This window comes from Mesoplodon mirus (genome assembly GCF_964341445.2).
Source record: "Mesoplodon mirus genome assembly, chromosome: 18".
Lineage (NCBI taxonomy): Eukaryota > Metazoa > Chordata > Mammalia > Artiodactyla > Ziphiidae > Mesoplodon > Mesoplodon mirus.
In genome coordinates this window covers 216,725-243,603 of record NC_138994.1, presented here as the reverse complement: position 1 = coordinate 243,603, position 26,879 = coordinate 216,725, and the positions used below count along the sequence as shown (strand labels likewise).

Sequence of the window (26,879 nt, the reverse complement as noted above, 5' to 3'; positions counted from 1 at the left end):
TTGTCTCGATGCTTTTACAAAATGAAGATTTTCAAGAAGACTTATAAAAAGGAACTTTTTTTTTTTTAACAAATATAAGTTTCTGATAGCATTTAGGTAATACCACTGGACTGGGTAACATATGACAAAACTAATGGAAAACCTGATTACTTTATCCAGATCAACAGGAATTAATTACATGGGACTGAGTGAACTGATGAATATGATTTGTAACTTTATGACTTTGGGAAATATACTAGTCTTAATCTTTGTTTTCCAGAAAACCTTTTTCTCTTATGCTATGACCTACAAGTTGATAAAGTATACGCTTATAAACAAAGATGAAACATTTACTTTTTTCTCTCTACCTGATCTTGCCAGAATTTGGCTTCTCCAGCTGGCTCTCCTGTGGACTTCATGGTTTATTGTAACTGGATTACATGTTTTAATTTGTTCTTTGTTTCCAAATTGTTTATGCTTTGTGTCTCCCTGCTGCACTATGACTTTGTCAATGTTACTAGCTGCATTACTTATATCCTGTCTATTTTATAAGATTGTTGTCTCTTACAGTACCCAGTGTATAACCAGGCCTCCAACAAAATTGATGATGGCTAAACATCTTGAGGAAATAGATCACATTTATGACTTTTATAGAATAATTGTAATAGTGTGATTCTAAGTATGGGAAGAAGCAATAAGTAAAAACATTTCCTGGATCATAATAGACTAGTAAGACAGTGAGTCCAGAGAATTTTTAATTATCAACAGGGTCTAATCCAGAAACAGCACGTGGAGTGGCATATCAACAGGAATTTTTGCCTGATCTGGGATGAGCCTCAGCACCATGGGACAAAATTTGGTCATGAATTGTCTCCCAAATATTGGTCAAATTCCTGACCAAGAGGAGGATCTGAGAAATGGAATATTTCATATCCATATTTCATATCCATATCCGTAAACAAAGGATGTCACAGTCATCAGCAACTGCAGCCACCACCGATGGTGAGCTGGTGAGCTCTGAGGGAACTCAGGAAGGAAAAAATACCTGCCATCTAGCAGCCAACAGACTGCAGCCACTCCCTATGGTGAGCCTTCAGGAAACTCAGGATGTGAAAGCACAGGATACTGGCCCCTGACAGCTGAGGTGCAGATCAAAGGAATGATTTCAGTGAGCCCAGACTCTTGCATCTTCCTACACATAGAAAAGTGCTAAATTCCTTAACTTGAGACTGTAATTTCCTTATAGCTGGAGAAGGGTGGGTCAATCTACTTTTTTAATCCTGTTCTACTGAAAAACACAGAATCAGGTTCAAATAACTGAGAGTTGTACTACTTACTAAAAATTCTGAGAATTATTCCCTGCCCAAGGTTGATCATTTCCATTCCATGATCACCCCTCATCCCGCCCCCCCTACACAGCAGGAAGCAGTTAGAGCGGTCATTGCCCCTTATCCTGCAAGATTGCAGAATGGACATTGACAGTGGGGAATTGTAACATGGAAGAACAAATCTGACTCCATGTTGGATCTGTTTCTTTTACTTTGACCCTTGCTTTCCATTGCTTTTGTTCTGTCTATAGCTATAGGCATATATAATGGCCTGCCTTGGGGAACCCTGCTCCTCTGCCTGAATGTTAAACTAAAGTGCCTTTGTTCAGCTCTCAGGGAAACACCCTGACCCTGTCCACCTGTGAATGGGTGCAAAAAAGAAGAAATTAACACATCCCCTCACCATGGCTGGCCAAAACCAGGAGATGTTTTGCAAGACTTATGGCCTTTTTACTTTATTTCCTCAACTCCTCTGCCTCTCTGTTCTATAAAAGAAACTAGCATACACACCCTGAGAAGATGGTACTCTAGGACACTAGTCCACCATCTTCTCAGATGCCTGGCTTTCCAAATAAAGTCTCTATTCCTTGCCTCAACAGCTCATCTCCTAATTTATTGGCCTGTCATGCCGGTGAGCAGAGTGAGCTTGGACTTGGTAACACTGCTACTATAGTCTCAACCAGTTTTTCTGATTCTTTTTAGAAATTGCTAAAATTTTGAAATAATTATAGATTCATGGGAAGTTGCAAAAAAATAGGTATGAGGAAATCCCATGTATCCTTCAGCCATTGCCTCTAATGGTAACATCTTGTATAACTGTAATATAATATCAAAGCCAGGAAATTGACATAGGTATATGTCACAGAATTTATTCAAATCTCATCAGTTTTACATGCACTCATTTTTTTGGCATGTGTATAGTTCTGTGCAACTTTGTCACATGTGTAGATTTGAAACCGAGTGGGGCCCTGTGGGGCTCTCATCATGGAGGCCCTTTTGTCCCCCATTTTTTGTAGGCAAGACTCCAGCCTCCATGACCTTCCCTGAGTTCCAAAGGGCGGATTTGAACAGTTGTTAATTGAGGGAGGAGCAGCCAAGAAACCACCCAAGGCAAGATTAAAGGGATCAGAGAAGTTCATCAAGATTAGGAGACCAGCTACCTGAGATGAGATTAAAGGAGTACAGGCCCTACACACACCTTGATCTTGTCAGAGACCCCACCCTTGAACCACAGTTATAAAACCTTCATCAAATCCTCTGGGGTTGGAACACATAGTTTTTCGAGGCAGAAGCCCAGCGTGTCTCCCTTTGCCTGGCAAAGCAATACCACTATCTTTTTCTGCTTCACCCAAAACTCTTGTCTCTGAGATTTGATTCAGCACTATTGTACAGAGAGAGGCTGAGCTTTCAGTAACAGATTCATGTAACTGCCACCAAAATCAAGATACAGAATGATTCCATTACCACAAGACTCTCTTGTGCTACCTTTTTAGGACATACCCATGCCCTCTCCCCAATCACTAACTCCTGGCAACCACTAATCTATTCTCTATCTCTATAATTTTGTTATCTCAAGAATGTTAAAAAAAAAAAGAGAATGTTATATAAATGCAATAATATAGTAAGTAATGTTTTTGTGATTGGCTTTTTTTAGTCAGCATAATTCTCTTGAGACCTGCCCAAGTTGTTGCATGTATCAGTAGTTTCTTTTTTTTTCTTAATTTTTATTGGGGTATAGTTGTTTTACAATGTTGTGTTAATTTTACATGTACAGCAAAGTGAATCATGGACATATGGGTTGTTTCCAGTTTTGGTCTATTACAAATGCTGCTATTGTTATCCGAAAACTGGGTTTGCCTCTTGGTGGGTGTCAAGCCAAAAGACACAACCAAGCCAAAGAGTGGGAGAAGGAAGACTATTACTTACAGCAAGTAAGGAGAACACCAGGGATCTTTCCCAAAGCAGTATCTCCCCAACAGCAAAACTGTGGAAGTTTTAAGCTAAGGGTACATGCGTATTCATGAAGGGGCTTGAGCAGAGGAGAATTTAGCATAGAATTGGGACAAAGGTTAACAGAGTCCAAGGTTTAGTTGATTGAAGTCATTAGGTTCAGTAAAGGTCAATATTATTATTACTTACGTTCTGACCAGTCTGGGATCTCAGCCTGTAGTTACCGTCCTCCAGCTGGGTGGGGGCCTTAGTTCCTGCAGAATTCAAAGATATGTATTAGATTGTTATGTATGTCCCTTGGATATAGGAAGAACTAGGAGGAATTAAGGGGAGGAATTAGGACTCTTTTATTACTGAGCTATTGTTTCTTGATTGCTTTCCCTTTGTTCCTGCATTTTTTAGTTCCCTTAAATCATTAATTATTGAGACCTCTTTGAGGGCAAGCATTGTGGCCAGGCTTGGATCACAAAGTGGCTTAGGCCAAAAATGGCTTCTCTTAAAGTAAAACAAACAAACAAACAAAAAAACCAAGGTCAGTTCTCTTTCTCTGAGGACCCCCTATCCTATCTACTTACACTATAAACATTTGTGTACAAGTTTTTGTGTGAACAGAACGTAAGTCATTTTCTCTGGGATAAACACCCAAGAGTGCAATTGCTGGGTCATGTGGTAAGCACATGTTTAGTTTTATAAGAAGCTGCCAAACTTTTCCAGAGTGGCTGTACCATTTTACATTCCTGCCAGCAATGTATGAGTGGATCCAGTTTCTCCACCTCCTTGAGAGCATTTGGTGTTGTCACTATTTTTTATTTTAGCCATCATCAAAGGTGTGTAGTGATATCTCATTGTGGTTTTAATTTGCATTTCCCTAATGGCTAATGATGCTGAATATCTTTTCATGTGCTTATTTGCCATCTGCATATCCTCTTCAGTAAAATATCTTGCCTTTTGCTCATTCTCTAATTGGATTTTTTTTTAACAGTTGAGTTGTGAGAATTCTCTATATAGTCTAGATACAAGGGCTGTGTTGTGTATGTGGTTTGCAAATATTTTCTCCCACCCTGTAGCTTGTTTTTTCATCCTTTTCTCAGGGTCTTCTGAAGAGCCAGAGGTTTTCATTTTGATAAGATCCAGTTTATCAACGTTTTCCTTGTATGAATTGTGCTTATGGTGGCAAGTCTGAAAACTCTGCCTAGCCCTTGGTCCTGAAGATTTTTTACCATGTTTTTTTCCTAAACTTTTTACAGTTTGACTAAAAAAACCCACACAGCCTAAAAGTAGTGAGGTAAGTTTTATTTGATGACCCTACTGATGACTATAGCTTGGGAGACAGTCTCTCAGATAGCTCTGAGGAACTGTTCCAAAGATGTAAGGGAGAAGCCAGGATATATAGTTTTTGCTGAAACAAACAAACAAACATGTTAGTGGAATATCAAAAGATTACTGCTAATCAATTTAGAGAACAGACTTGTGGTTGCCAAGGGGGAGAAGTGTGGGGGAGGGAAGGATTGGGAGTTTGGAATTAGCAGATGCAAACTATTATATATAGGATGGATAAACAACAAGGTCCTATTGTATAGCACAGGGAACTATATTCAATATCCTGTGATAAACCATAATGGAAAAGAATATGAAAAAGAATATTTATATGTATAACTGAATCACTTTGCTGTACAGCAGAAATTAACACAACATTGTAAGTCAACTATACATCAATACATTTAAAAAAATTACTGCTAATCACACAAAAAAGCTGCATTGGATAAAAAAAATACTCTCATTGAAATTATTCCTTTGATACGCATCTTACCTATCTAGGGCCAGTACCCTGTTTTTCTCCTGATTTCCCTTCAGTGTGCACCATTGGGGAGGCTACAGTGGCTGATGGCTTAATGTCAGGCAACAGTCTTTGTTTACTGAAATGGCAGGCAACATTTTCTTTCTTTTTTTGTCCACATAGTTTTACACTTACAAAACTATGATCCATTTGGAGTGAATTTTCATTTAAAGTGGGAGGTTTAGGTAGAGGTTTTCTTCTTCTTCTTCTTCTTTTGCCTATAGATGTCCCATTGCTCCCGCACATTTGCTGAAAAGCCTCCTGATTCTGCTTTGTATCTTACCCCATCCATTCCTCCTACAGCAGTCAGAATGATTTTTTTAAAAAAATGTGTATCAGATGATATGATGCCCTACTCAAAATCTTCCAATCGCTTCCCACCAAAACATAATCTTGCTGCTCTCCAACCGCAGTTTCTAGCGCTCAGCGCCCACTATAATACTGGCCCTTGGGTAATCACCAGAGTTGCTCCCTCACTTCATGCAGGTCTATTCTACTGCCACCTCCTTTAACCTTTAAAGTAGTTTACTGCTTCAACCTTCCTTCCGCCCTTGCCCTGCTTTTTCTTAACAACATTTGCATACTATGATATATTTCATATTAATTTGCTCATTTATTTATTGTTTGTCCCCATTCCCAACCCCAAAACCAGCTCCAACAAAGTTTACTGCTATACCCCGGACCCTGAAACAATGCCTGCCACACAGAAGGTACTCGATAAAAAATCTGCTTGACAGGCTGGAAAGAATGAGTAAATGTAAAACGAGGGCGACCGTCTACTTTTAGGTCAGGCGCTCGTTCAGACTCAATGAAAAGTGTGAGCGCCACCTCTCGGGAAGCCAACTTGCTCGAGAAAAAAGACAGTCTCAGAATCTTAAGGAAAAAAAAAAAAAGATGGCGGTAGCCAGCCAGAAGAGCAGGAAGAAACAGTACCGGAAGTTGAACTTTGGAAATTGCTCCGTAGAATGACACCCGACTGTCAGGAGGAAGCGTAGGCGAGTGGTGTTCTGCAAAATGGGCCCTCCCGCAGCGGATCTGGGCAGAAGCGTTCCGGGCGGGCGGCTGCCGGGAACCACGAGGGGCGGGGGCGCATTTCCGGTGCCGGTGGCAGCAGAAGGAGTTGAAGCCCAAGTAGCCGGATTGGTGAGAAGGGTTCGGGGTACTGAGAGGAAAGGGAGAGGAAGGGGGTCCGGGGAGGGGGAGGTGAAGAGGTCGGATGAGTTCCGCTCTGAGGTGGCCAGGGTGATGGGGTGGGAAGGAAACGCCTGTCGACAGGTGCAAACCTGTCAGCTGACGTCCCACGCCACGTGGACTCACCTTTGTCCGTGGCTGCTTTTCCCATCAGGACGCGACCGTACGGGTTGTGCCTTATTTGTTTCTGTCTAGTGCAGTGCTGGGCTGTGAATGAATGACAAGTGTGTGTCAGGTGGATGTGGAGGACACTTAACAGGGACTGTTTGTAGCTCTTTAGCTCCGTTTTCTCCTGGGGAATCCATGCTTGTCTCCAACTTTCCCTGGGAGGTCTCCGCCGGTTCTTGGGCTTTGTCTCTTTTTCTTGGAGGTGTAGGGTGATTATCATTTAAGACATTTTCTTTGCTCTTATTGAGTGCTAGGCCCTGTGACTAGGTACCAGGGACAGACACAGAAGTAATCCATCCGTGTATACAGGCGGCAGGCCGGTGGAGGGACAGAAAACAGAAAATTCAGACATATTGTTAAGGTGCTGAAAGAAGCGGTAAACTATAAAGTACAGGAAGATAGAGCCAAGAGGTGGCGCTGTTATCCACAGAGGGATTGACTTTCAAGGTGACGGGACTCCTTTCTCATCTTGTGGAGACAGAGGAGGTCCTCAGCCCGGTCTTTTTCTCTGTAAAAGGAAAAGTCTGAAATAGATACTTTCTAGGCTTCCTTCCAGCATGATGTCGCATATCAGATATTACTCATGGCAATAGTTCTCCCACAGGCCACTGTTTACTGGTTAGTCAGAATATTCATTACATCTCATGATATAGCATAAGTTGCATAGGGTTGGGAAATCTGGATTTTGGTCCTCATTCGGGTGCTCTAGATCTGTTTCCTCATTTGTAAAAGAAGGGGATTGTAATGAAATAATCTGTAAAACCCCTTCTAGTTCTAATACCATGACTGTGGTGGTAGGTCAAACCATATTTTAGACTGCCCTGTACCAGACATCACTTTCACATTATCACTGTAGTGTCCCTCATCTGGATAACTGAGAGATAGTGTCTTTTTTTTTTTTTTTTTTTTTTTTTACATCCCCTGCCTTAGTTCTGCCCCAGTATTGGGTATACAGTAGATGCTTATGTTAGTTCAAAAACTGGCTCCTGTACACAGAAGGAAAGGAGAGACTGAAGAGAGGCAGACCACTCCAGATTGGTAGGTAACAGGTGTAGTGAGCAACGGAGCTTGAGGGCTATCTTGGGTGGTTGCAAGATGAGTAGATCTCTGCTCTCGCCCACCAAAGTTTTAAAAGTACACGCAGGGCTTCCCTGGTGGCCCAGTGGTTGAGAGTCCGCCTGCCGATGCAGGGGACACGGGTTCATGCCCCGGTCTGGGAAGATCCCACATGCCGCGGAGCGGCTAGGCCCGTGAGCCATGGCCACTGGGCCTGCGCGTCCGGAGCCTGTGCTCCGCAACGGGAGAGGCCACAGCAGTGAGAGGCCCAAGTACCACAAAAAACAATAATAATAATAAATAAATAAAATAATAAAAGTATACGTAGAGGCCTTAACTAGGTACAGTCACGTGTTCAGTTCAGATGGTCTCAACAACACCTTACTCTCTCAAGGCTGTGTCCTTTGAACAGCCCCTACTGTGGGGACAGTAGGCAGAGTGTACATTCTAAGGACAGGGGTGGGGGTGAGGAGCCTCCAGTTTCTGGGTTCAGCTGGAGGGTCAGCTGATAGTTATGACCTCCTCCAGTACTCCACCACTTGTGACTGGCTCTTACAGCCTCACCCCCCTCCTTCTTCAGGGTCAGAAGTGTGCCCTGAGAGGTCAGCAAGGGGTTCTGCCAGCATGGCTCATTTGGCAGCTGTCTGACTGCGGTGGAGGCAGATGCCACAGCAACAGTATAGAGGCACATCCAAGAGAAAACATGGGTTAAGATGATTCCCAAACTAAGTAACCGTTTTCTCTATGAAGAGCCCCATAATCTGAACCTTTGATTTCCCACGACCCCTTAGAGGCAGTAATAATGTCCAAGGCGCTTCTGTTTTGGAGGACAGCTTTTCTCATGAGAGATATTTCAGCGATGGGTAAAGACAGGCTTTGCAGGCTGTCATTTGAGACTTGCTGGGTGAAGGTAGTAAGGGCTTCTCTGTACGCTATGATGTCCTCCAGGCCAATGGAGGGGACAAAGATGGTGGCTAAATGATTGTACCAGTGGAAAACGGAACATGCCCATCTGGCCTGGAGGAGAGGGAGGTTGGTGGCTTTAGGAACTTGACCCGGTTGTACATACCATACATATTGGCCGGGGCAGGCAGCGGTGGACTGGGGGCAGGATATGCCAGACCAGGGACCCCACCTTCTCCCCTCTTTCAAAGGTGCGTGTTTCATTCCAGCTATAGCACATTTCAACAGGCCGGCTTGCAGTAGGACAGCAGGATCCCAGTAGGGATTGATTAAGTCTCGCTTACCTAGAGGTGTGAATTCACCCATCCCGGTGAGAAATCCCATTGCAAATTCCAGTAGATAACTCCTTTCCCAGGTATAATGGGGCTTGGTGTTCTCAGCAGCACAGCACACTGATCCACAGTGTGTTTGGGCAGTGGCTGTTTCCCAAGACTTCCTTACTTGTATGGCATTGGGTGTCTTGTCAGGGGTCCCCAGTCTGGCATTTGGGGCCATAGGTTCTACTGGTTGATCATTCAAATGTATCAGAATCTGGGACAGTACTTTAGTCCACCTGGCCAAGGTGGTTTTACCTGTTAGTAATTTAATCTGCTGCTTTACTATTCCATTTTTCCTTTCTGCCAGTCCTCCTGCCTGTGGGTTATAGGGGAGATGGAACTTCCATTTGATGTCATATTCTTTTGCCCAGTCATGACCTTTGAAATATAACCCCCGATCACTGTCTGTTCAACAAAGGTATCCATGCATGGTCTTAGCTTCTCTAATCCCCTGATAGCGGCAGCCTGGTTTGGGAGGCAACAGGGGACAGCTTGGGTTGGGCCAGATGCAGTGTCCACAAAACCCAGAGCATATTTAGAACCCTCACTAGGAGGGAGGGGGCCAGTCTAATCAACTGGCCAATTGCACATCAGTTGGGAGCTCTGGTGGGTGGCTCCAGACTCCTTTGGCAGTTGCCTTGGTTGTTGTTTAGAACACACAGGACATGCTATTACTGCATTAACTGAGTCACTGTATTTCAAAGGCAGTCCAGCATCCTTGGCAATATGTCATCCCCCTGGGCACTTCAGTGTTCCCTCTTCCTATGCACCCAAGTGTCAGTTGCTAGGACTCATTTCTGGCCTAGGGCATCAGCTTCCTGATTGCCAGAGGATGTCAGTGCCTTATGAGCCGGGGTGTGGAAGACAGTGAGGAGTGCCTCAGACTCTTGCAGGTGAACCCAAATGTCTTTTTACATATGCAGACCCCAGCAAGGCTTGTTTATGATCATTCACCCCTTGTCTTTCCATTGTCTAAGCCATAGGGTCAATCCCTTTAGAACAGCCCAACTGTCAGTGCAAAGCATTAATGGCCGGGGCTCACCAGCCCTCTGGAGGCTGCAGTTTGCTCCTCTTTCCAGGCATGTGTATACCAGGCATCAGTGGGAATTTCCCTCACTCCCTCTCTACAGGCCGACACAGGAACAGGGCCAGGACATTTGGAGGATCTACATTCTCTACAGGGCCTGGGAGCCCCCACATTTCTAGACAGCGGGCCGGTGGTAGGGTACTCCTCTGCTGCAAAGAGACGTGTCATTTAGTCAGTGTGGGGGGTTTGAGCCATGGCAGAGGTGGGTAGATGGAACATATTCTGAACAACCCCTTCAAAGGAAGGGAAGTCCTTACCATGATGTGCTGTTTCTTTGTGAGAGGCTGTACCTGGAGGAATGCTGTGTACACTGCTAGAAGCTGGTACTCTGTGGGGGTGTATTGGGTTTCTGCTCCCTTCCAGGGACCAAAAATCCTAGGGGTACTCGCTTTCTGTTGTCTCTCCCACAGTGCCCAACCCAGATCTTCTGGAGTCACAGACACATCTAACTCAAGAGGTAGTCCGGCTTGGGAGATGCCCAGAACTTTAATTTGCTTCACTAATATTTTTGCCATCTGAAAGGCGGCTTGCTGCTCTAATCCCCAGTCCCACGTATGCCCTCTCATTACCAGGTGGTATAAGGGAGGGATGGAGGCACTGTGCCAGATGGGGAATGAAAGTCCTCCCAAACCCCCACATTCCTACCAAGGCTGGCACCTCTTTCACATTCTTAGGGGTTGGATAGGCTTGTACATTATCAATGACAACTTCTGGGACAACTTGAATCTTACCCAAACGAAGGGTGGCCAGAAACGTTACTGAGGTGCCTGGGCTTTGAATTTTTTGTGGATTCACTGCCCATCCTCTCCGTCACAGATGTTCCAGCAAAGCCTGCAGAGTGTCCTGCAGCAGGGGCAAGTCTTCACATGTGAACATTATATCATCAATGTAATGGGCCCGTTTTACTGAAGTGGGGAAGGGGAACAGGCGCGGGTCTTGGGCTACCATCCCATGACATGTGGTGGGGCTGTGCAGGTAGCCGTGAGGAAGTCCTTGAAATGTCCATTACTGCCCCTCTCAACATGAAGGCAAATTGATCTTAGGTATCAGAAACCTATGCTTGTTGAAGTTTTTCCATAAAAGTCCTTGAATATGAAGCACTTTTGCAGGAACAGTTTTGCAAAACCATCAGAGTGCAGCAATGACTATAAATGAAAAGAGACTTTAAAATGGCCATGGTTAAAGATCTGATGAGAGTTCATTATAATACAGTTGAGAAGGGAATTTGATTGTTTTTGTGACATACATTTTAAAATTATAACTAATAACATCATACCAGGACATATCAGATTTTTAGGAATTTCATACAAATATAGCCCAAAGAAAGTTTAACATCATTTCTTTTTTTTAAAAAAATATATTTATTATTTATTTATTTTATTTTTGGCTGAGTTGGGTCTTTGCTGCTGAGCGCAGGCTTTCTCTGGTTGCGGCGAGCAGGGCCTACTCTTCGTTGCGGTGCGTGGGCTTCTCATTGTGGTGGCTTCTCTTGTTGCGGAGCACGGGCTCTAGGCTCGCGGGCTTCAGTAGTTGCAGCACGCAGGCTCAGTAGTTGTGGCTCATGGGCTCTAGAGCGCAGGCTCAGTAGTTGTGGCACACGGGCTTAGTTGCTCTGCGGCATGTGGGATCTTCCCGGACCAGGGCTCGAACCCGTGTCCCCTGCAGTGGCAGGCGGATTTTTAACCACTGTGCCACCAGGGAATTCCCTAACATCCCTTCTTATTTGACAGTGTTTCCCATATAATTTAATATATCAAATAGTCTAATTACTTTAATATCTCTCTTTTATAAGGAAGGAGAATACGTCTTTTGAGATGTTCCAGGGGCCCTCTGGAAAATCCCAAAGTTAGTTCTAGGTCAGCATAACTTTATTTAGAATTAGATTTTGGGGGAGCTTGTCAAAAATACCAAAAGGTTTTAAAACACTAGATTAAATAGGATCTTAGCTCACTGTGAAACAATACTTAGTTATCTATTTAACTTAAGTGACAAAGACTCCAAAGGCAAATACAGAAAGTTACATAATTGTAAAAAAAACTTAGCCCTTTTAATAGAGAAGATTCAGTTTTCTTAAGTAATTGAAGATGTGATAAAGACAACATGAAGCACAAGAAATTATTTGGATAAAACCACAGAACCTTTTTTTCTGGGCAGGTTACTCAAAAGGTAAAGAAAAACCTCTTACAGTCCTAAGGAACAGACCAATAGTCCAACAAAACCTTGTCCTTTGAGCAGATGAAAGAAAATTGTTTCAGCTTTATATAAGTACACTATTGATATCAAAGCTTATTTTTCTTTAGGCCAACTAAATAGAGCTCTTTTACAAATTAATTTTGACAATACTCTCTGGAGATAGAGAAACATCACCTATATATAACAAATCCATAGACATACGAACATACTGACAGACACAAACAGAGAATCCATAGCTTTCTCTCCAGAACTTTAGCCATGAATCAAGTATCCACTCACATGGCTGAAGCCTTTTACTAATATTTGTGGAGAAGATTTTTAAAATTTGGGACTTCCCTGGTGGTCCAGTAGTTAGGACTCCAATGCTTCCACTGCAGGGGGAATGGGTTTGATCCCTGGTTGGGGAACCAAGATCCCTCAAGCCACGCAGCGTGGCCAAAATAAAAAAAAAGTTTGTACTTGCCCTTGGTGAATAATCTTAGGGAAACTGTGGCCTAGATTTTGTGTGAGGGCGCTCCTATAGCAGTCTGTGTTTTCACCACTGCCCCCCCTTTTTCTTTGGTCTGTGAGCAGTGTTTTAGTTATTTCCTGTGGTGTTTACATTTCAAAGACATGGTAAGATTTATAACTTCAAGGAACAGAGAAAGAATGCAAGTTTTCTCTTAAGAGTTTTGGGGTGTATTTCTCTATTATCAGAAGTCTAGGGTAATTACTGTTTCAAGTTTTTCTTTGTATTAGGGGTTGGACAGCATGGGGCCCTTCATCTGTTTCATTGTCAGTCACCACAACATCCTCCCCTTTGTGCTCCTCACTTTCCCAGGGATTCTGTCTCTTCTTAGTGTCCTAATCAGGCTTTGTCACAGCACTTGGACATTAATCTGCAGCAGTTTGTGCTCTCCTAGCTTTGCCATATGACAAGCTAAGATCTCCAATTTATAATCCTGCTCTCTCATCTTGTCTGCCAGCCCCAAAGCTGGCAGAGCAGTGGACACCTGCACGTTCTTCTCTAACTTCAGCTCTTCTTCCAACTGTCTAACTCGAGCTTCAGCCTCTAGTTGTGCATCTGCGGCCAGTGGCCTGCCCTCAGTAGAGGCCAGCCCACTGTGGCAGCCATTCATTTCCCTTCTTTGCTGCTCTGTGTAGTTTCTCTGATAAATGCACTAAAGCAGCCGGTGTTCTTGGGGCATCCTTGTTTTCATGTGGTGGTCCAGAAGTATCAAACATACAGGCCACCCTCCCCACATAGAGGTCGATGTTCAGCTTGGGATTTCCCCCAGGGATGCCTCTTTCCCAAGGCCCATTTCTTCAGTCTCCTGGCTGGCTCACAAATTGTTAGTCCACACACTGGACCCTGTACAGAGAGGACCAGGAGAGACCAAAGAGGTAGAGACCACTCCAGGTTGGAAGGTGGCAGTTTTAACAAGTAAGGGAACATACATATGAGGCTTGTCTTGGCTGGCTGCATTGTACCCACCCACCAGAATCTTAACGTTTATATAGTTTATATAAACTTATATAGTTTAACTGGGTTCAGTCACATGTTCAGTCCAGGTGGTCTCAACAACACCTTACTCTCTCAAGGCTGTGTCCTTGTAATGGCTCCTACTGTGGGAACAGTGTACAGAGTGTATATTCCAGAGACAGGAAAGGGGTGAGGAGCCTCCGATTGCCTGAGTCCAGATCGAGGGTGAACTGGCAATCATGTCGTCTTGACATGACTTAATAGAAGCTTATTAAATCAAATGAAATAGAAATTATAGGCCCTGCTTTTGGACCCTTCCCCACTCTGGGGTATTAGTTCATAGATGAGGGGACTGAGGAGGAATTAGGTTTTACTAGAGAGTCCTGGAGTTGACGTTGCAGATTTAAACCAGCTTTATGGAGGTAATCCTCTTGAGAAGGATAACGATGTAGGCAGGATAGCCAGTGTTGCTTCATCCCTCCACCTGTCTATCCCCAGGACCATGGCCAGTAGCGAGCGCACCTTCATTGCCATCAAGCCTGATGGAGTCCAGCGCGGCCTTGTGGGAGAGATCATCAAGCGTTTTGAGCAGAAGGGATTCCACCTTGTTGCCATGAAATTCATGCAGGTAAGCGGACTTCATTCATGCTATTTCTATTATTTCATAGAAATAGGAGAACATCGTAGGTCAGCCTCTCTGCTTCTCCCTTCAGCTCATTTTAGGCGTCTCCATTTAGGGTGAACACAAATGTCCTAAAACCCGGAAACTCCTCGGTGGCATCTCTGCTGAGTCTTGGAGCAAAAAAGTCATTTGCGACTTTCAGAAGTAGCCTCTCTTTCCTCTTGGCAATGCAGGGTTCCACATATTACTGCAGCACTGTGATTTCTGACTCAAAGCCCTGGGCATGTTTGAGCTCCTGATCATGAGCTTCCTGAGCAGATAATTTGAGAGACCCCCCCCCTCCGCCCCACTCTCCCCACCGTTTGAGGCAGGTTGTTTTTCAGCAAAGAAGTCTTTCTATCATTGTTTAACACCTGCCTACTGTCTAGCATATATTAGGCACCATCAGGGCCTGTAGGGGAAAGTTGTGATTTTGCCCTTGGGGCGGCCCACCTGAAACAGCAGAGGGCAGACACACTTGCAAGATACCTACAAAACAATATTTCAAAAAATGCAAAGGATTGATTGACTAAGAACCCATCTTCAAACAGACCTGGGAAATAAGAATTTAAATTCTCAAAGCAAATACATTAGGGGATCATCTTTTTTTCCTATTAAGAGTCAACTTTAATGAATGAATCAGAAAAAAAAGAGTGGGGGGGTGGGTCATGCAGCTTGTGGGATCTTAGTTCCCTGACCACGGATCGAACCTGGGCCCTGGCAGTAAAAGCGCCAAGTTCTAACCACTGGGTTGCCAGGGAATTTTAAATTTAGTTTGATTTGCATTTTAGTTCCTGTGTGATGCTTTAGAAAAACTGTGTTAATATAAAAGGGAGAAGACTGATGTTAATGCTGAGGGGAGAGTGTGACAGGATGATTAGAGCCAGGTATTGGACAAGCAGTGCTTTCCAGAGAGTTTGTATATTAAATTAGGTTTTTTTTTAAATGCAACTTTATTGGAGTATAATTGCTTCACAATACCGTGTTAGTTTCTGTTGCACAACAAAGTGAATCAGCCATATGCATACACACGTCCCCATATCCCCTCCCTCTTGAGCCTCCCTCCCACCCTCCCTATCCCACCCCTCTAGGTCATCGCAAAGCACTAAGCCCATCTCCCTGTGCTATGCTGCTGTTTCCCACCAGCCAACTATTTTACATGCGGTCGTGTATACATGTCAGTGCTACTCTGACTTCGCCCCAGCTTCGACCTCCCACCCCATGTCATCAAGTCCATTCTCTATGTCTACCTCTTTATTCCTGCCTTGCAACTAGGTTCATCAGTTTTGAAGGTAAAGTGAAATCAAAGTATTGTTGATTGGATGTTTACCACGTGCTGGGCACATGTGTTTTTTCATCTAGCTCTCATGACAACCCAGAGAGATACTTATTCCTTTTCCCGTGGTTGTTAGTGATAGGAAGCTGAGGCTTGGAGAAGTTAAGTAATGTGTGGTTATCCAGTCAGTGATGCAGCTGGGATTTTAGCCCAGGTCTCCCTGACCCCTAAGTGCATACACTTTGTCCTCTACGCTGAGCTTCCCATCAAGGGCGTGGACTTGGTGAAGAATGGGAGGAGGGATGGCTGCCATGAGCCTACAGGTTATTTATTTATTTATTTTATTTTTTTCCTTTAAAAAAAAAAATAGATTTAATTAATTAATTATTTTGGCAGCATTGGGTCTTCATTGCCGTGTGCGGGCTTTCTCTAGTTGCTGCGAGCGGGGGCTGCTCTTCGTTGCGGTGTGAGGGCTTCTCATTGCGGTGGCTTCTCTTGTTGCGGAGCACAGGCTCTAGGCTCACAGGCTTCAGTAGCTGTGGCTCACCGGCTTAGTTGCTCCGCGGCATGTGGGATCTTCCTGGACCGGGGCTCGAACCCGTGTCCCTTGAATTGGCAGGCGGGCTCGTAACCACTGCTCCACCAGGGAAGCCCCTACAGGGTTATTTAAATGTGGAGGGAGGTGAGGGAAGACTTGAGCCCCCTCCCCACTTGCCCCCACCCCCCAAAAAAACCGCCTGTGACCTGTTTTGCAGAGTAAAGATAATCAGAACCAATTAATAGAATTAAAGGAGTGTTCTGGTAAGGGAAGATAATCAGTGTGTTAGGAGACTACCACTGCAAGTCTTCCATTTGGATTGAAAGGGATAGGTCAGGGTGAACACTAACACGGGGTGATGACGTGTTTGTGTAATTTTACTTTGGCAAGTGACAGACAACTGGGGGCTGAATGGTAGGATGTTCAGGATGTGCTCTTCAACAGCAAATCCCCACACTTGTGTGTATCCCTGAAGTGTGCAGTATGCTGTACGATGCAGTACCACAGACCTGGGAAAGCGAAGGGTCCTCATTAGACCCTTAAAAGCATGTATATGGTGGGGAAGAGGGAACACAGCTGAGTCGAGCTGGCATTGCTAAGCAGATAGTTTGCTCTCTACCTAACTTGATTTGTTCCCAGATACCAGCCTTGGATTGTGAAAGATTCTAATTCATTCTTCAGTAAAATTACTTATTACTAGATGTCATGTACTTTTGGGTGGTTTGCAAATACCTGTGGTAATTGCATGGTCACCACACTGGGCCTTTATTCTCTGAATAAATATGAAGAGAAATGGCCTGGTTCAGTTTGCTTCTCATCCAATGCTGAGACCACCTCCCTGTAACATTTTAGTTGAGGCTTGCTTGGGCGTGGAAATTTATTGTATTGTTAGTTTTCCTGTGTAAAATACCATGGCTGGATTCAATTCTAATGTTCTGCAATTTTATGCTGATCAGTCAAGGACAGTAGGGAGAAAACTGGTACAAAGCTGAAGCACTTTTAGTCCCTGTCACTTCTTCCCTTTGGTAAAGTCAAGGGTGAATTGGGTTATAATAGAACAAGTGAGCTGAGAGCTCACGTTTTAAACAGCAGGATGGGTAAGTGGGAAATAACTAAATTGCTGGTTCTTAGATAGTTTTGGGATCAATTCTCTTCTCTATCCTGTGGGATAGGCTTCTGAAGACCTTCTCAAGGAGCACTATATTGACCTGAAGGACCGTCCATTCTTTGCTGGCCTGGTGAAATACATGCACTCAGGGCCAGTGGTTGCCATGGTGAGTGTAACATGTGTGGGATGTTGATGTGAATGACTCAGTTGGGAGTGAAGAGTGAATATTGTGATTCTTGCTTCTAATGCCAGGTCCTCATTGATGCAGAGGATTCTGAGGCTAGGGCACTGGACATTTAGGGTATGAGTCAGCTCTCTGGCTCACCAAAGACAAAATACCTTTGCTTGCTGAACTGAAGACTCACATCTGGGAGAAATCAGGAGAGACATGCCTGATTGTAAGCTCCTGGAGGTGAGGGAGACCGTGTCTTGTTTATTACAGTGATTCTTCTCTTAGTATGTATTGGTTGTCATCTTTGTACCAGGCTCTTTTAGACACTGGGGATACAATCATGAATGAGACAAAATAGGTAACTGTTTTCATAGCTTTCCTCGCCTACGTATCCTGAAAAGGGAGGATGGGCAGATAATAAAGAAACCCAAAAACATATATATATCAGCTAATGATTAGTGATATGCACAGAAATGAAATAGGATTATGTGATAGCAAGTGAGCGCTTTAGACTGGGTGGTCAAGGAACGTGATTTTCAAGCTGAGATCTGGATGAGAAGGAGCCGGCCATGTACAAATTCACAGTGAAGAGCATTCTCAACCATGAAAATAGCATGTGCAAAGGACCTGGGGTGGGGGACTTTTGAGGTACAGAAAGATGCTTGGTGTAACTGAAGCCTGGTGGGTGAAAGGGAAGGTTGGATGAGATTAATTCATAGGCACAGGCAGAGGCCAGATTATGTAGGGCTGTCTCAGCCCTGTACTTCCTGAGTGCTGGGAAGCTATGGAGGTTTCTACACTTGGTATTTTAGAAAAGCCACTCTGTGTCAAGAATGGATTGTAGAAAGGCAAGAGGAGGGCAGGGAGACCAATATTCCCAGTGCTGGAACACTTAGATGCCCCATAAATATTTGTTCAATGAATGAATGTCATTTTAAGGGGGGCTTTTTCTTTTTCTTTTTTTTTGGAATTAATAGTTTTCAGATTTTCTGCTGAGATTGGTTTTCTTCCTTGACCATATCTTCGTTTGTCCTTGGAGGTCTGGGAGGGGCTGAATGTTGTGAAGACAGGTCGAGTGATGCTTGGGGAGACCAACCCTGCGGACTCCAAGCCTGGGACCATCCGTGGGGACTTCTGCATCCAAGTTGGCAGGTGAGAGTCGGTGCATTTTACTCTTTTCTAAAATCCAAGTGCCACAAGAATTTGGGTTTCTGAAGCTGAGGGTAGACATGATTCCATATACAGAGCAATTTGTAATCAGAGTTTATTGTTTTCCTCCTTCTTTTTTTTTTTTTTTTTTGGCAGTACGCGGGCCTCTCACTGTTGTGGCCTCTCCCGTTGCGGAGCACAGGCTCCGGACGCGCTCAGCGGCCATGGCTCACGGGCCCAGCCGCTCAGCGGCATGTGGGATCCTCCCGGACCGGGGCACGAACCCATGTCCCCTGCATCGGCAGGTGGACTCTCAACCACTGCGCCACCAGGGAAGCCCGTCTCCTCCTTCTTAATTGGTGTTTGGCTTTGCAGGCCCTCTGCCTTTGGTCATCAACACCACTATGGTTGTGCCTTTGTTGTGAGAGTAGAACCTGGTACAATGTGCTTTGCTGGCCAGAGTCCTTCCTGAGGCTCCCACTGCTTGCATCAGTGTTGCTAGGAGGGCTGGACGTGGAGAGGGCATTCTTTATCCTTACATTAATGGCAGTCATGGGTTTTTTTCTTTTGACATGGAGTAATGTATATGGAGCTTTGTTTTTTTCTGCTCTGGTGGCTGTAGGTTTTCTGGCAGTGGAAATGAGGGGAGCTTCTGGGCAGTTTAATCCTCTGACCTTGGTAACGTGGCCGTCTCTTTCCCATCCAGGAACATCATCCATGGCAGTGATTCTGTGGAGAGTGCAGAGAAGGAGATTGGCTTGTGGTTTCACCCTGAGGAACTGGTAAATTACAAGAGCTGTGCTCAGAACTGGATCTACGAGTGACGTGGAAGCAGACCACAGTGCTTCTCCCACCCCAGTTCCCCTCCCTCTCATGGGCAGGGGCCAGGTCATAGCAAATCTAGTTATTTCTGAAAACTTGCTTTTCATCTGAAGGGAAACTCTTGGAGCTATGGATGCTCCCTGTACAGTGTTATGTGCTATCATCAGATTAAAATGTTTCATCTCAAGGAGGGAGTCATTGAGTAAGGTACTTTGTATTGTTGTATTGCTTCGTATTCTTTTTTCTTTTTCACGTATTCTGGCTAACCTAAGCTAATAGAGAGTGTAAATACTATATAAATTATATTGGCCTGAGAGATCACACATACACACACATTCTTTGCCTGTCCCTCTCTTCCCCCTGCATTCCATCCACTCTTGGCACTGAGCCAGTCAACAGCTATCTGTCAGGGATCTGCTGGGTTGCCAAGACTGACCTACGCATTGAAGATTCCCTGGAAATAAAAGATACCCTTCCTGCTCTTGAGAAGCTCTAAGGGATTCAGTGGCTGGGGGAGTGTGAGAAGTTGTAACTACTCCAAAGCAAAAAAGCTATGTGGATAGTGGGCCTGGATTTCTGGGATGACCTCAAAAGAAGCAGAAGATATCTTGTAAGTAGTTGTGATTTGTTAGGATATTGATTTGGTTGCTTTAATAGAGACAAGATGGAAATTTACTTATCATTTACTTAAAAATTCAAACTGGAGATCTGATGTAGATCACTGTGACTCTAGTTAACAATACTATGTATATTTGAAATTTGCTAAGAGGGTAGATCTGTGTTCTCATCACAAGAAAGAGAGAGAGAGAGAGGGAGAGGGAGGGGAAGGGAGGGAGGGAAGGAAGGAAGGAAGAGAGAGAAAGGTAGATAGAAAGAAGGACAGGAAATGGTAACTGTAGGAAGCCGTTGTTATGTTAATTAGCTTGATTGTGTTAGCTAACCCTTGGATGCCATCCTCCAGGCATCCCCCTCCAGGCAGGGGGACTCATCAAAGCAGGGCCGAAGGTCAGATGGTGTTTGAGGAGGGTGCTGAGGGAGGCTCCTTGCGGGGAGAAGTGAGGCGGACGCGCATTGGGAGGCCGCCAGTTCGGATGAGGGAGGTGGAGGGCTTGAAGCAGGGCTCAAGCAGAGGGGAGGGAAGGGGAAACTGGATTTCACAGGTAGGATAAGGACTTGTGCTAGACGGGGAGGAGAGAAAGCAGCTCTGGGTGCTCGGTGAATGGGGAAAAGCAGATGGTACTGGCCGGGGTACTGACTCAAGACCAGGAGAGGTTTGCGTGCGCGCGTGCGAGGAGGTACTGAAGACAGGAGTTGGGATTGGACGCGCGCAGTTCTACTTCTGGCACATCCAGGTGGGGTAGAAATCACTTCCTGCCCCTGGAGCCCTCGCTGGTTTACTCTGCAAGCCCGGGGCGTGGACAGAGACGTCCGGAAGCGTCCGGCCTCGCGGGTTGGGCGGAGGGCCGTCCGGGGTGTGGCTTCCGCCGGCCCCTCCTCCGCGGGCTCCCTGCGGCGGTGGTCGCTCAGCTCTCGGCTCAGGCCCGCATCGCCGCCCGCGCCCGCCTGCTTACCGGTAAGACGGCGGCTCCGATCCCTTCCCCACCTCGGGCCCCCTCGGGCCCGCAGGCCGGGCGCTCCCCCGGGACCCCTGCCGAGTGTCCTCCGCGGGCATCCGGGGACGGCTGAGGGGCGGCGGCCCGGCGCTGGCAGGGCTGAGGCGTCCCGCAGGCCACGTGTCCCGCGGTAGCGGCGGGCGGGCGCGAGAGCCACGTGGCCTCCGGGCCGGGGTCCGGACCCCCTCGAGGCCTGTGTGAACGCGGCCGCGACGCCGTGACCGCACCTGCCGCCCGCAGGACCATGGCCCACGCGGAGCGCACCTTCATCGCCATCAAGCCCGACGGCGTGCAGCGCGGCCTGGTGGGCGAGATCATCAAGCGCTTCGAGCAGAAGGGATTCCGCCTTGTGGCCATGAAGTTCCTTCAGGTGACGCGCCCCGCTCCCCTCCCCCCGCGGCGGCGAGGTTGCGGGTGGTTTTCCTTCCCCGTAGCGTCGATCCGCGTGTCTTTTCCTAGTCGGAGTCCCCCTTGGCTGATTTCGGACCCGCGAATACCCCTTTGCTTTGGGCCTCCAACCCCCTCTCCCCCACCCAGGGCGCCGCGGGCCCGCTAGACCCTTCCCCGAGGCCCGGGGGGACAGACGCCCTTGGAAGGTTAAGCGGAGGTGACGTGGCTCAGGCTCCGGGGCTGCTTCGTTCCCGCGGCTGCGACGGGCAGTGGGCCGCAGGGGGGCAGCAGGGAGTGGAGGAGGTCTGCGCCCCGGGCCCACGCAGGTCCACCCAGGCACGGGATGGAGGCCGGAATCCTTTTGTGCTTCAGCTTGCAACTCTGAGACGATTGGGGTCTTAGGTGGGGTGTGCCTTACTCTGCCCTTTCTCTGCAGGCTCCCTTTGGCACAGGGCAGTAACTTTATCTTCCACATTAAATTTGGGGTACAGATCTGGACCTTAGGGGATAAGTACCTAAGAACTGAAATTTAAACCAAGCTTTCTCAGTTAACGTCTGAAATGTTTAAAAGGGCATTGGGAATGGGCCAGGGGGTTTGATACGACCTCTGTCTGGCATATTTCCTTTGATTGCAGCCAACACTTAACTCCCTAGCCACCTCTAAGGATTATAACATCCGTCAGGTCATTGACATGAGGGTGTCTTCATGATCAGAACAATCTTTCCGCTAAGATAGCATCAGTTTCATGGTTTGGATGGTTTTTGTTTTTTTTTTAAATACACACCTTATGAATGTGAGCTGAAATACACACCCAGACCTTTAGAGAACCTACCATGTTACTGGCGGGGGGGCGAGCGGGTTCTGAGGATGGGATGGAGCCATATTTGAGCCTTTCTAGTTTCCTTCCTCATTGGTACCTCCTCTTCAATGCCAGGCCTCTGAGGAACTCCTGAAGCAGCACTACATTGACCTGAAAGACCGCCCATTCTTCCCAGGGCTGGTGAAGTACATGAACTCAGGGCCGGTTGTGGCCATGGTAAGGGCTTGTGGTGGAGGAGAGGGAACCAAGGAAAGTAACGGCTGATAGGTAACTGGGTTTGCTCAGTGTCTTCACGTTCCTTTTTAGACATCTTCTGCAGATACTCCAAATTCCTTGTTTTACAAAGGCAGCCTGCTGGAGTGAGTTAGTTTACATACCAACTGGGAACTTGGGAGGAAAAAGGAAGTGAGAATCAGAACTTAAAAAGAGTCCTCTGTGATCCTGTGCTAGAAATGAACTGGTCTGTTTCTTCCTGTGGCATTAATGTCCAATTGGAAATGAAGTGAATAGACGTAGAGGGTATAATAGGGAGTTACTAAAATTGTTGGGAAAGAAGCCCTACTTCCTGTTCCCTGAGGGTGACCTTTTCTTCTTTCTGCTTTTCCCCTGGAATACATCGTCCCCTTTCATGTCCGTCTTTGCCGTGTCTTTGCTCCAACAGTCTTCTGCGATGCCCTTCCCACTCATCCTGTTCCAGGCTGCTCACTTTTCTTTACCCTTTCACCACTATTTTTTGAGAGTTTGTGGCTGCATAAAGATTCTTCAGTCTTGTTAATCTCTGTCTCAGCCAGAGTGGGAAGTCCTCAAGTTGGGCAGACTTTTTCTCTGTATCCTAGCAATACACTTGGGATGGAGTATGGAGTATTTTATATCGGCCCCTACTACTGCTGGGGTTGGCTGATAATCATGTCACTGATTGGCCTTACTGATATGTGCTGTTAGAGGTAAATGTTTGTTTTTAATCGTCCTGAATGGCAGAACTGATGAAATTCCTTTTCCCTAATGTCAAGGTCTGGGAGGGCCTGAATGTAGTGAAGACAGGGAGAGTGATGCTTGGGGAGACCAACCCAGCGGATTCTAAGCCGGGCACCATTCGTGGCGACTTCTGCATTCAAGTTGGCAGGTAAGTTCCAAGGGACACTAATGACTTTTCCTCAAAGCCACTTAACTTGGGTTTAAAACAAACATTTTTGGCATATTCCAATTTTAGAAAAATTTGAACGTTTAAAGTAGGTGGTAATTATCATTGGATGAACGCTTTCTTAAATAGTTACTTCTCTAGGCTACTTAAAATTTTAGCCAAGGCATTGCACAAGGGAGCTGCCTGCGGTAGGTCCTTCGTGATAGCAGAAAGTGCGGCGAGTGGGGCAAGGAAGGGGTCTAGCCTTGGCTTTGCCCTTTGTGGTGCTGTGTCCAAGGGTGCATCACTTTTAGCCTTTTTGGTTCCCTCATACAGAATCTCTACAAAAATTTTTATAGTTATGAGACTCAAATGGAATAAAGGGATTGTCAGTAAGTGTGAATGTTTTGATTGGACTTTGCAAATTAGTGTTGTAAGAAAATACAGCAGCAATGGCTGTTGATAATGAATACGTCACATCTAGTTTGGGTTTTGGTCTGGGTATTCCTATATTTTTCAAAATTTGAGAAGTAATGTTTTGTGGCAATCTTGGGTACAAGCACTGTTTTGAAAATTTAGAAGCATAATAAAGTTGAACCAAGTGATGCTTTTGGCTTAAGTACTTTTATAGTTGCTTTTAAGAGGAGATACTTGGGGATGGTCAGCTGCTTCAAGGAACAACTGGCTGAAAAGGTCTTCAGTGACTGTCCTTTGCTTTATCCATTAAACAGGCTTTTGTACTTTAAAATGTGGTAACTAGAAATTGTTCTCCTTCTTAGGAACATCATTCATGGCAGTGATTCAGTAAAAAGTGCTGAGAAAGAAATCAGCCTGTGGTTTAAGCCTGAAGAACTGGTTGAGTACAAGTCTTGTGCTTTTGACTGGATTTATGAATAAGAGGTGGACGGAGCATCAGTCCCCTCTGGCACCACCTGATGTGTCCCTGGGCACAGCTCTTCATTCCACTAACTTGGAAGCAGTAGGATGGATGTTTCTTTCCTGAAGTATATCTACCAATAAAGCCTTTGAAAATGGGGTGCAGCCTCTGGTGATTACTGGTTACTAAGCTGGAAGACGTGACTTGGTTCCCTGGCTATCGTAGTGTTATCTAGAACAAATTAATCCTGCTTGTTATGGAAAAATGATTTAATCCTTCTCAGCACCTGATACACTTCCAGACTCTAGGAGGGAAACCAGTGAGGCTGAAGAGGACAAGTGTGGCACTGGTTGCGGATCTGAGGAAACTAATAAGGAAATAATGAAAATAATAAAGATCCCAACCACTTTAGCTGATGTAGAAATGCACATTTCTGTACAGAGAATTTTTTGAAACTTGGTAGAATGAAACATCGACTAGTCAAGTTGTCCAGATTTACATTCTTGTTGATTGCAAATTGGGCACGTTACGTATGAGGAAATGGAAGCCTAAGGACACCTGTAAGGTGAGGATGATACCATGGCAATGCAGGATTAAATGAAACAATGCATGTAAAGCAGTTAACCTAGTGCCTGGCCCATAGCTGGTACACAAATATTCCCTGCAACCCTACCTCCCTTCTTATTCTCTACCCTGGGATGAGATATTTATCATGCCTACTTCCTGGGCTAGTAGTAAGTGGTTACAAAATCCATATTGCCTGTTAATTTTGCTGGATTGGTACAGTTGTAAAATGATGCCAAAGAGCACCTATCAATATAAATTTTCACTATCATCTGGAGTCTGCCTTAGTGAGATTATAGAAACGTGGGTTTATGAATACCTGTTTTCTTAGGAAACTGGTGAAAACTTTTCATGCCACTTCCATATAAAAGACTCAACTTTTTTTTTTTTTTTTTTGGCCACATGGCTTTGCAGGATCTCAGTTCCCCGCAGGGACTGAACCCGGGCCACAGCAGTGAAAGCCCAGAATCCTAACCACTAGGCCACCAGGGAACGCCCTCAACGTTACGTTTTTTTATGCACATTGCTATACTATAAGACAATGACAAACATCAACAGCTTGGTACAAAAAAGTGTCAGGATTCTAATTTCAAGTCAACGATTGACAAGAAATTTAACATTTTCTAAATTATTTTTTAGTTTCAAATGAATCTCATGTTTATATATGCTACATGCTTTCACTACATTAAATGGCAGTTTATTGAAATTAGATCCTGGGGCAGGCCTGGGGTCTGCATTTTAACGTGGAGGTGCCCACCCTGGATCCACATGCAGTGGCTAAGGTACCTGTAATCAGCAGCAACAGTTATTATGCATAGGCTTACTCTGTGCCAGGGATGTTCTAAGAACTTCACGTACATGAATTCATTTAATGTTCACAACTCTTAGGAAGTTGGTGCTAGTATCCTATTTTATAATTGAGGAAACTGAGTCAAGTTAGAGAGCTTAACAAGTGAAGGAGTCAAGTTCCAGTGCAAGCAGCTGGCTTCAGACTGCTCTTGGCCACTGTGCTTTACTACCTTTATATAGTTTTGCAAGTGACATGATAAAGTCATGAGTTTGGAGGGTGATGAAGTCAAATTTGGAGTGGTGAGAGCTGAGAGGGAGGATATGAATGTTAGGACTTAATTTGGTAGAACTGAATGAGGAAGGGTAGACTATGGTGAGGACAAAAGCACTGCCTCTGGAGTGAGGTTGGGTTTTGGACCTGATCCTATACACCAGCTGGGTGTGTGAAAGTGGACAACTAATTCAGAACCTTTTATGCTTTCCTAAATCTGTATTTTAAACATATAATAAATGCATTTTAAAAAATGCATTACTTTTTATATAATTATTTGTTGTTAATAGGCAAGCCCTGCTTTGGCCTGCTTGTGAGGCTTGGAATTCTTAACAGGCCAAAAAGGGATGTTAACCTAGCCTCAGTAAGAGTCTGCAGAAATGAAATAGTTGCTGGTCTCCCCGTCTCTCAAGGCTGGATAAACAACACAGTGCTAAAGTTACTTGTTTTGGGGAAACATTTGTTCCTCTTAAAACATGGGCATAAAGCACTTTAGGAAACTAGTTTCCCAAGAGGCGCGTAAGGGTTTAAAGAAGAATGTATATGTCAAAGCTCGGGATAGTAATTGAGGCCAACCTGGGAATTCCAATTTACTAGGGCAACTGTTTTCAAGCCATTTAAGGTAGGAAGCAGGGCAGAAATTAGGTTCTGTTTTTCTTGGAATGTGTTGTATTTTTCTAAAGTGATGAAATTAACTACTAAAGATACCCAATCCATCTCAGTACTATCTAACATCCATAAAACTCTCTACAAACTGCTTCTGCAGTAAAAGTTGGATAATTTCCCCCAGAGTCAGCTGTTGATAAAGGAGGGTGTCTGCGTTCCCTCTTAATGTAAACAGCAATAGCAAGCTGGGATAATTCATTTACATCCTATGAACCGTGTTGCTGAGGTTAATGGAGCTGGAAAAAAAAAAGCCTTCTGGCCATGATGTCAACCCTGAAACACCATGTTCTGACTAAAGTGATTTAATTTCCCCACAAGGGGTCCACACTCACCCCTCCCGTGGTTTCTGCCTATTTCCTCCAAGTGAGATCCTGGCTCAAATGCAACTATGGCCATATATCCACCCATATTCTCTTCCTCTCGTCAGCCAAGCAGTAAATTCTTCCTCACTTGTGCTGGCTTACCTTATGAGAGTACAGGTTCTGTGAGGGAGGAACTGGTCTGACTTTCC

At 45.1% G+C, this 26,879-nt stretch overlaps 2 protein-coding genes across 2 annotated transcripts; both read left to right on the top strand.

Annotated features, from left to right (window-relative positions):
- The first annotated feature begins 6,152 nt into the window (after window positions 1-6,152).
- On the top strand, window positions 6,153-19,444 carry LOC309793487 (nucleoside diphosphate kinase A 1). The gene is made up of 5 exons (XM_082603956.1): window positions 6,153-6,237; window positions 14,030-14,159; window positions 17,179-17,280; window positions 18,326-18,438; window positions 19,142-19,444. Exons 2-5 carry the CDS (start codon window positions 14,034-14,036, stop codon window positions 19,257-19,259), a joined length of 459 nt encoding a protein of 152 aa, XP_082460082.1. The 5' UTR covers window positions 6,153-6,237; window positions 14,030-14,033; the 3' UTR covers window positions 19,260-19,444.
- A 1,264-nt stretch (window positions 19,445-20,708) lies between these two features.
- LOC309793486 (nucleoside diphosphate kinase B) lies at window positions 20,709-24,237 on the top strand. The gene is made up of 5 exons (XM_082603955.1): window positions 20,709-20,830; window positions 21,111-21,240; window positions 22,196-22,297; window positions 23,092-23,204; window positions 23,981-24,237. Exons 2-5 carry the CDS (start codon window positions 21,115-21,117, stop codon window positions 24,096-24,098), a joined length of 459 nt encoding a protein of 152 aa, XP_082460081.1. The 5' UTR covers window positions 20,709-20,830; window positions 21,111-21,114; the 3' UTR covers window positions 24,099-24,237.
- Window positions 24,238-26,879: the final 2,642 nt, after the last annotated feature.

What these genes read in the sequence shown, in the direction of transcription:
- LOC309793486 (XM_082603955.1), top strand. Translation starts at nt 21,115, where the DNA reads ATGGCCCACGCGGAGCGCACCTTCATCGCCATCAAGCCCGACGGCGTG. An exon ending in TGGCCATGAAGTTCCTTCAG is followed by an intron (nt 21,241 to 22,195) that starts GTGACGCGCCCC and finishes CTTCAATGCCAG; the next exon opens with GCCTCTGAGGAACTCCTGAA. An exon ending in TTCTGCATTCAAGTTGGCAG is followed by an intron (nt 23,205 to 23,980) that starts GTAAGTTCCAAG and finishes TCTCCTTCTTAG; the next exon opens with GAACATCATTCATGGCAGTG.
- LOC309793487 (XM_082603956.1), top strand. Translation starts at nt 14,034, where the DNA reads ATGGCCAGTAGCGAGCGCACCTTCATTGCCATCAAGCCTGATGGAGTC. An exon ending in TTGCCATGAAATTCATGCAG is followed by an intron (nt 14,160 to 17,178) that starts GTAAGCGGACTT and finishes CCTGTGGGATAG; the next exon opens with GCTTCTGAAGACCTTCTCAA. An exon ending in TTCTGCATCCAAGTTGGCAG is followed by an intron (nt 18,439 to 19,141) that starts GTGAGAGTCGGT and finishes TTTCCCATCCAG; the next exon opens with GAACATCATCCATGGCAGTG.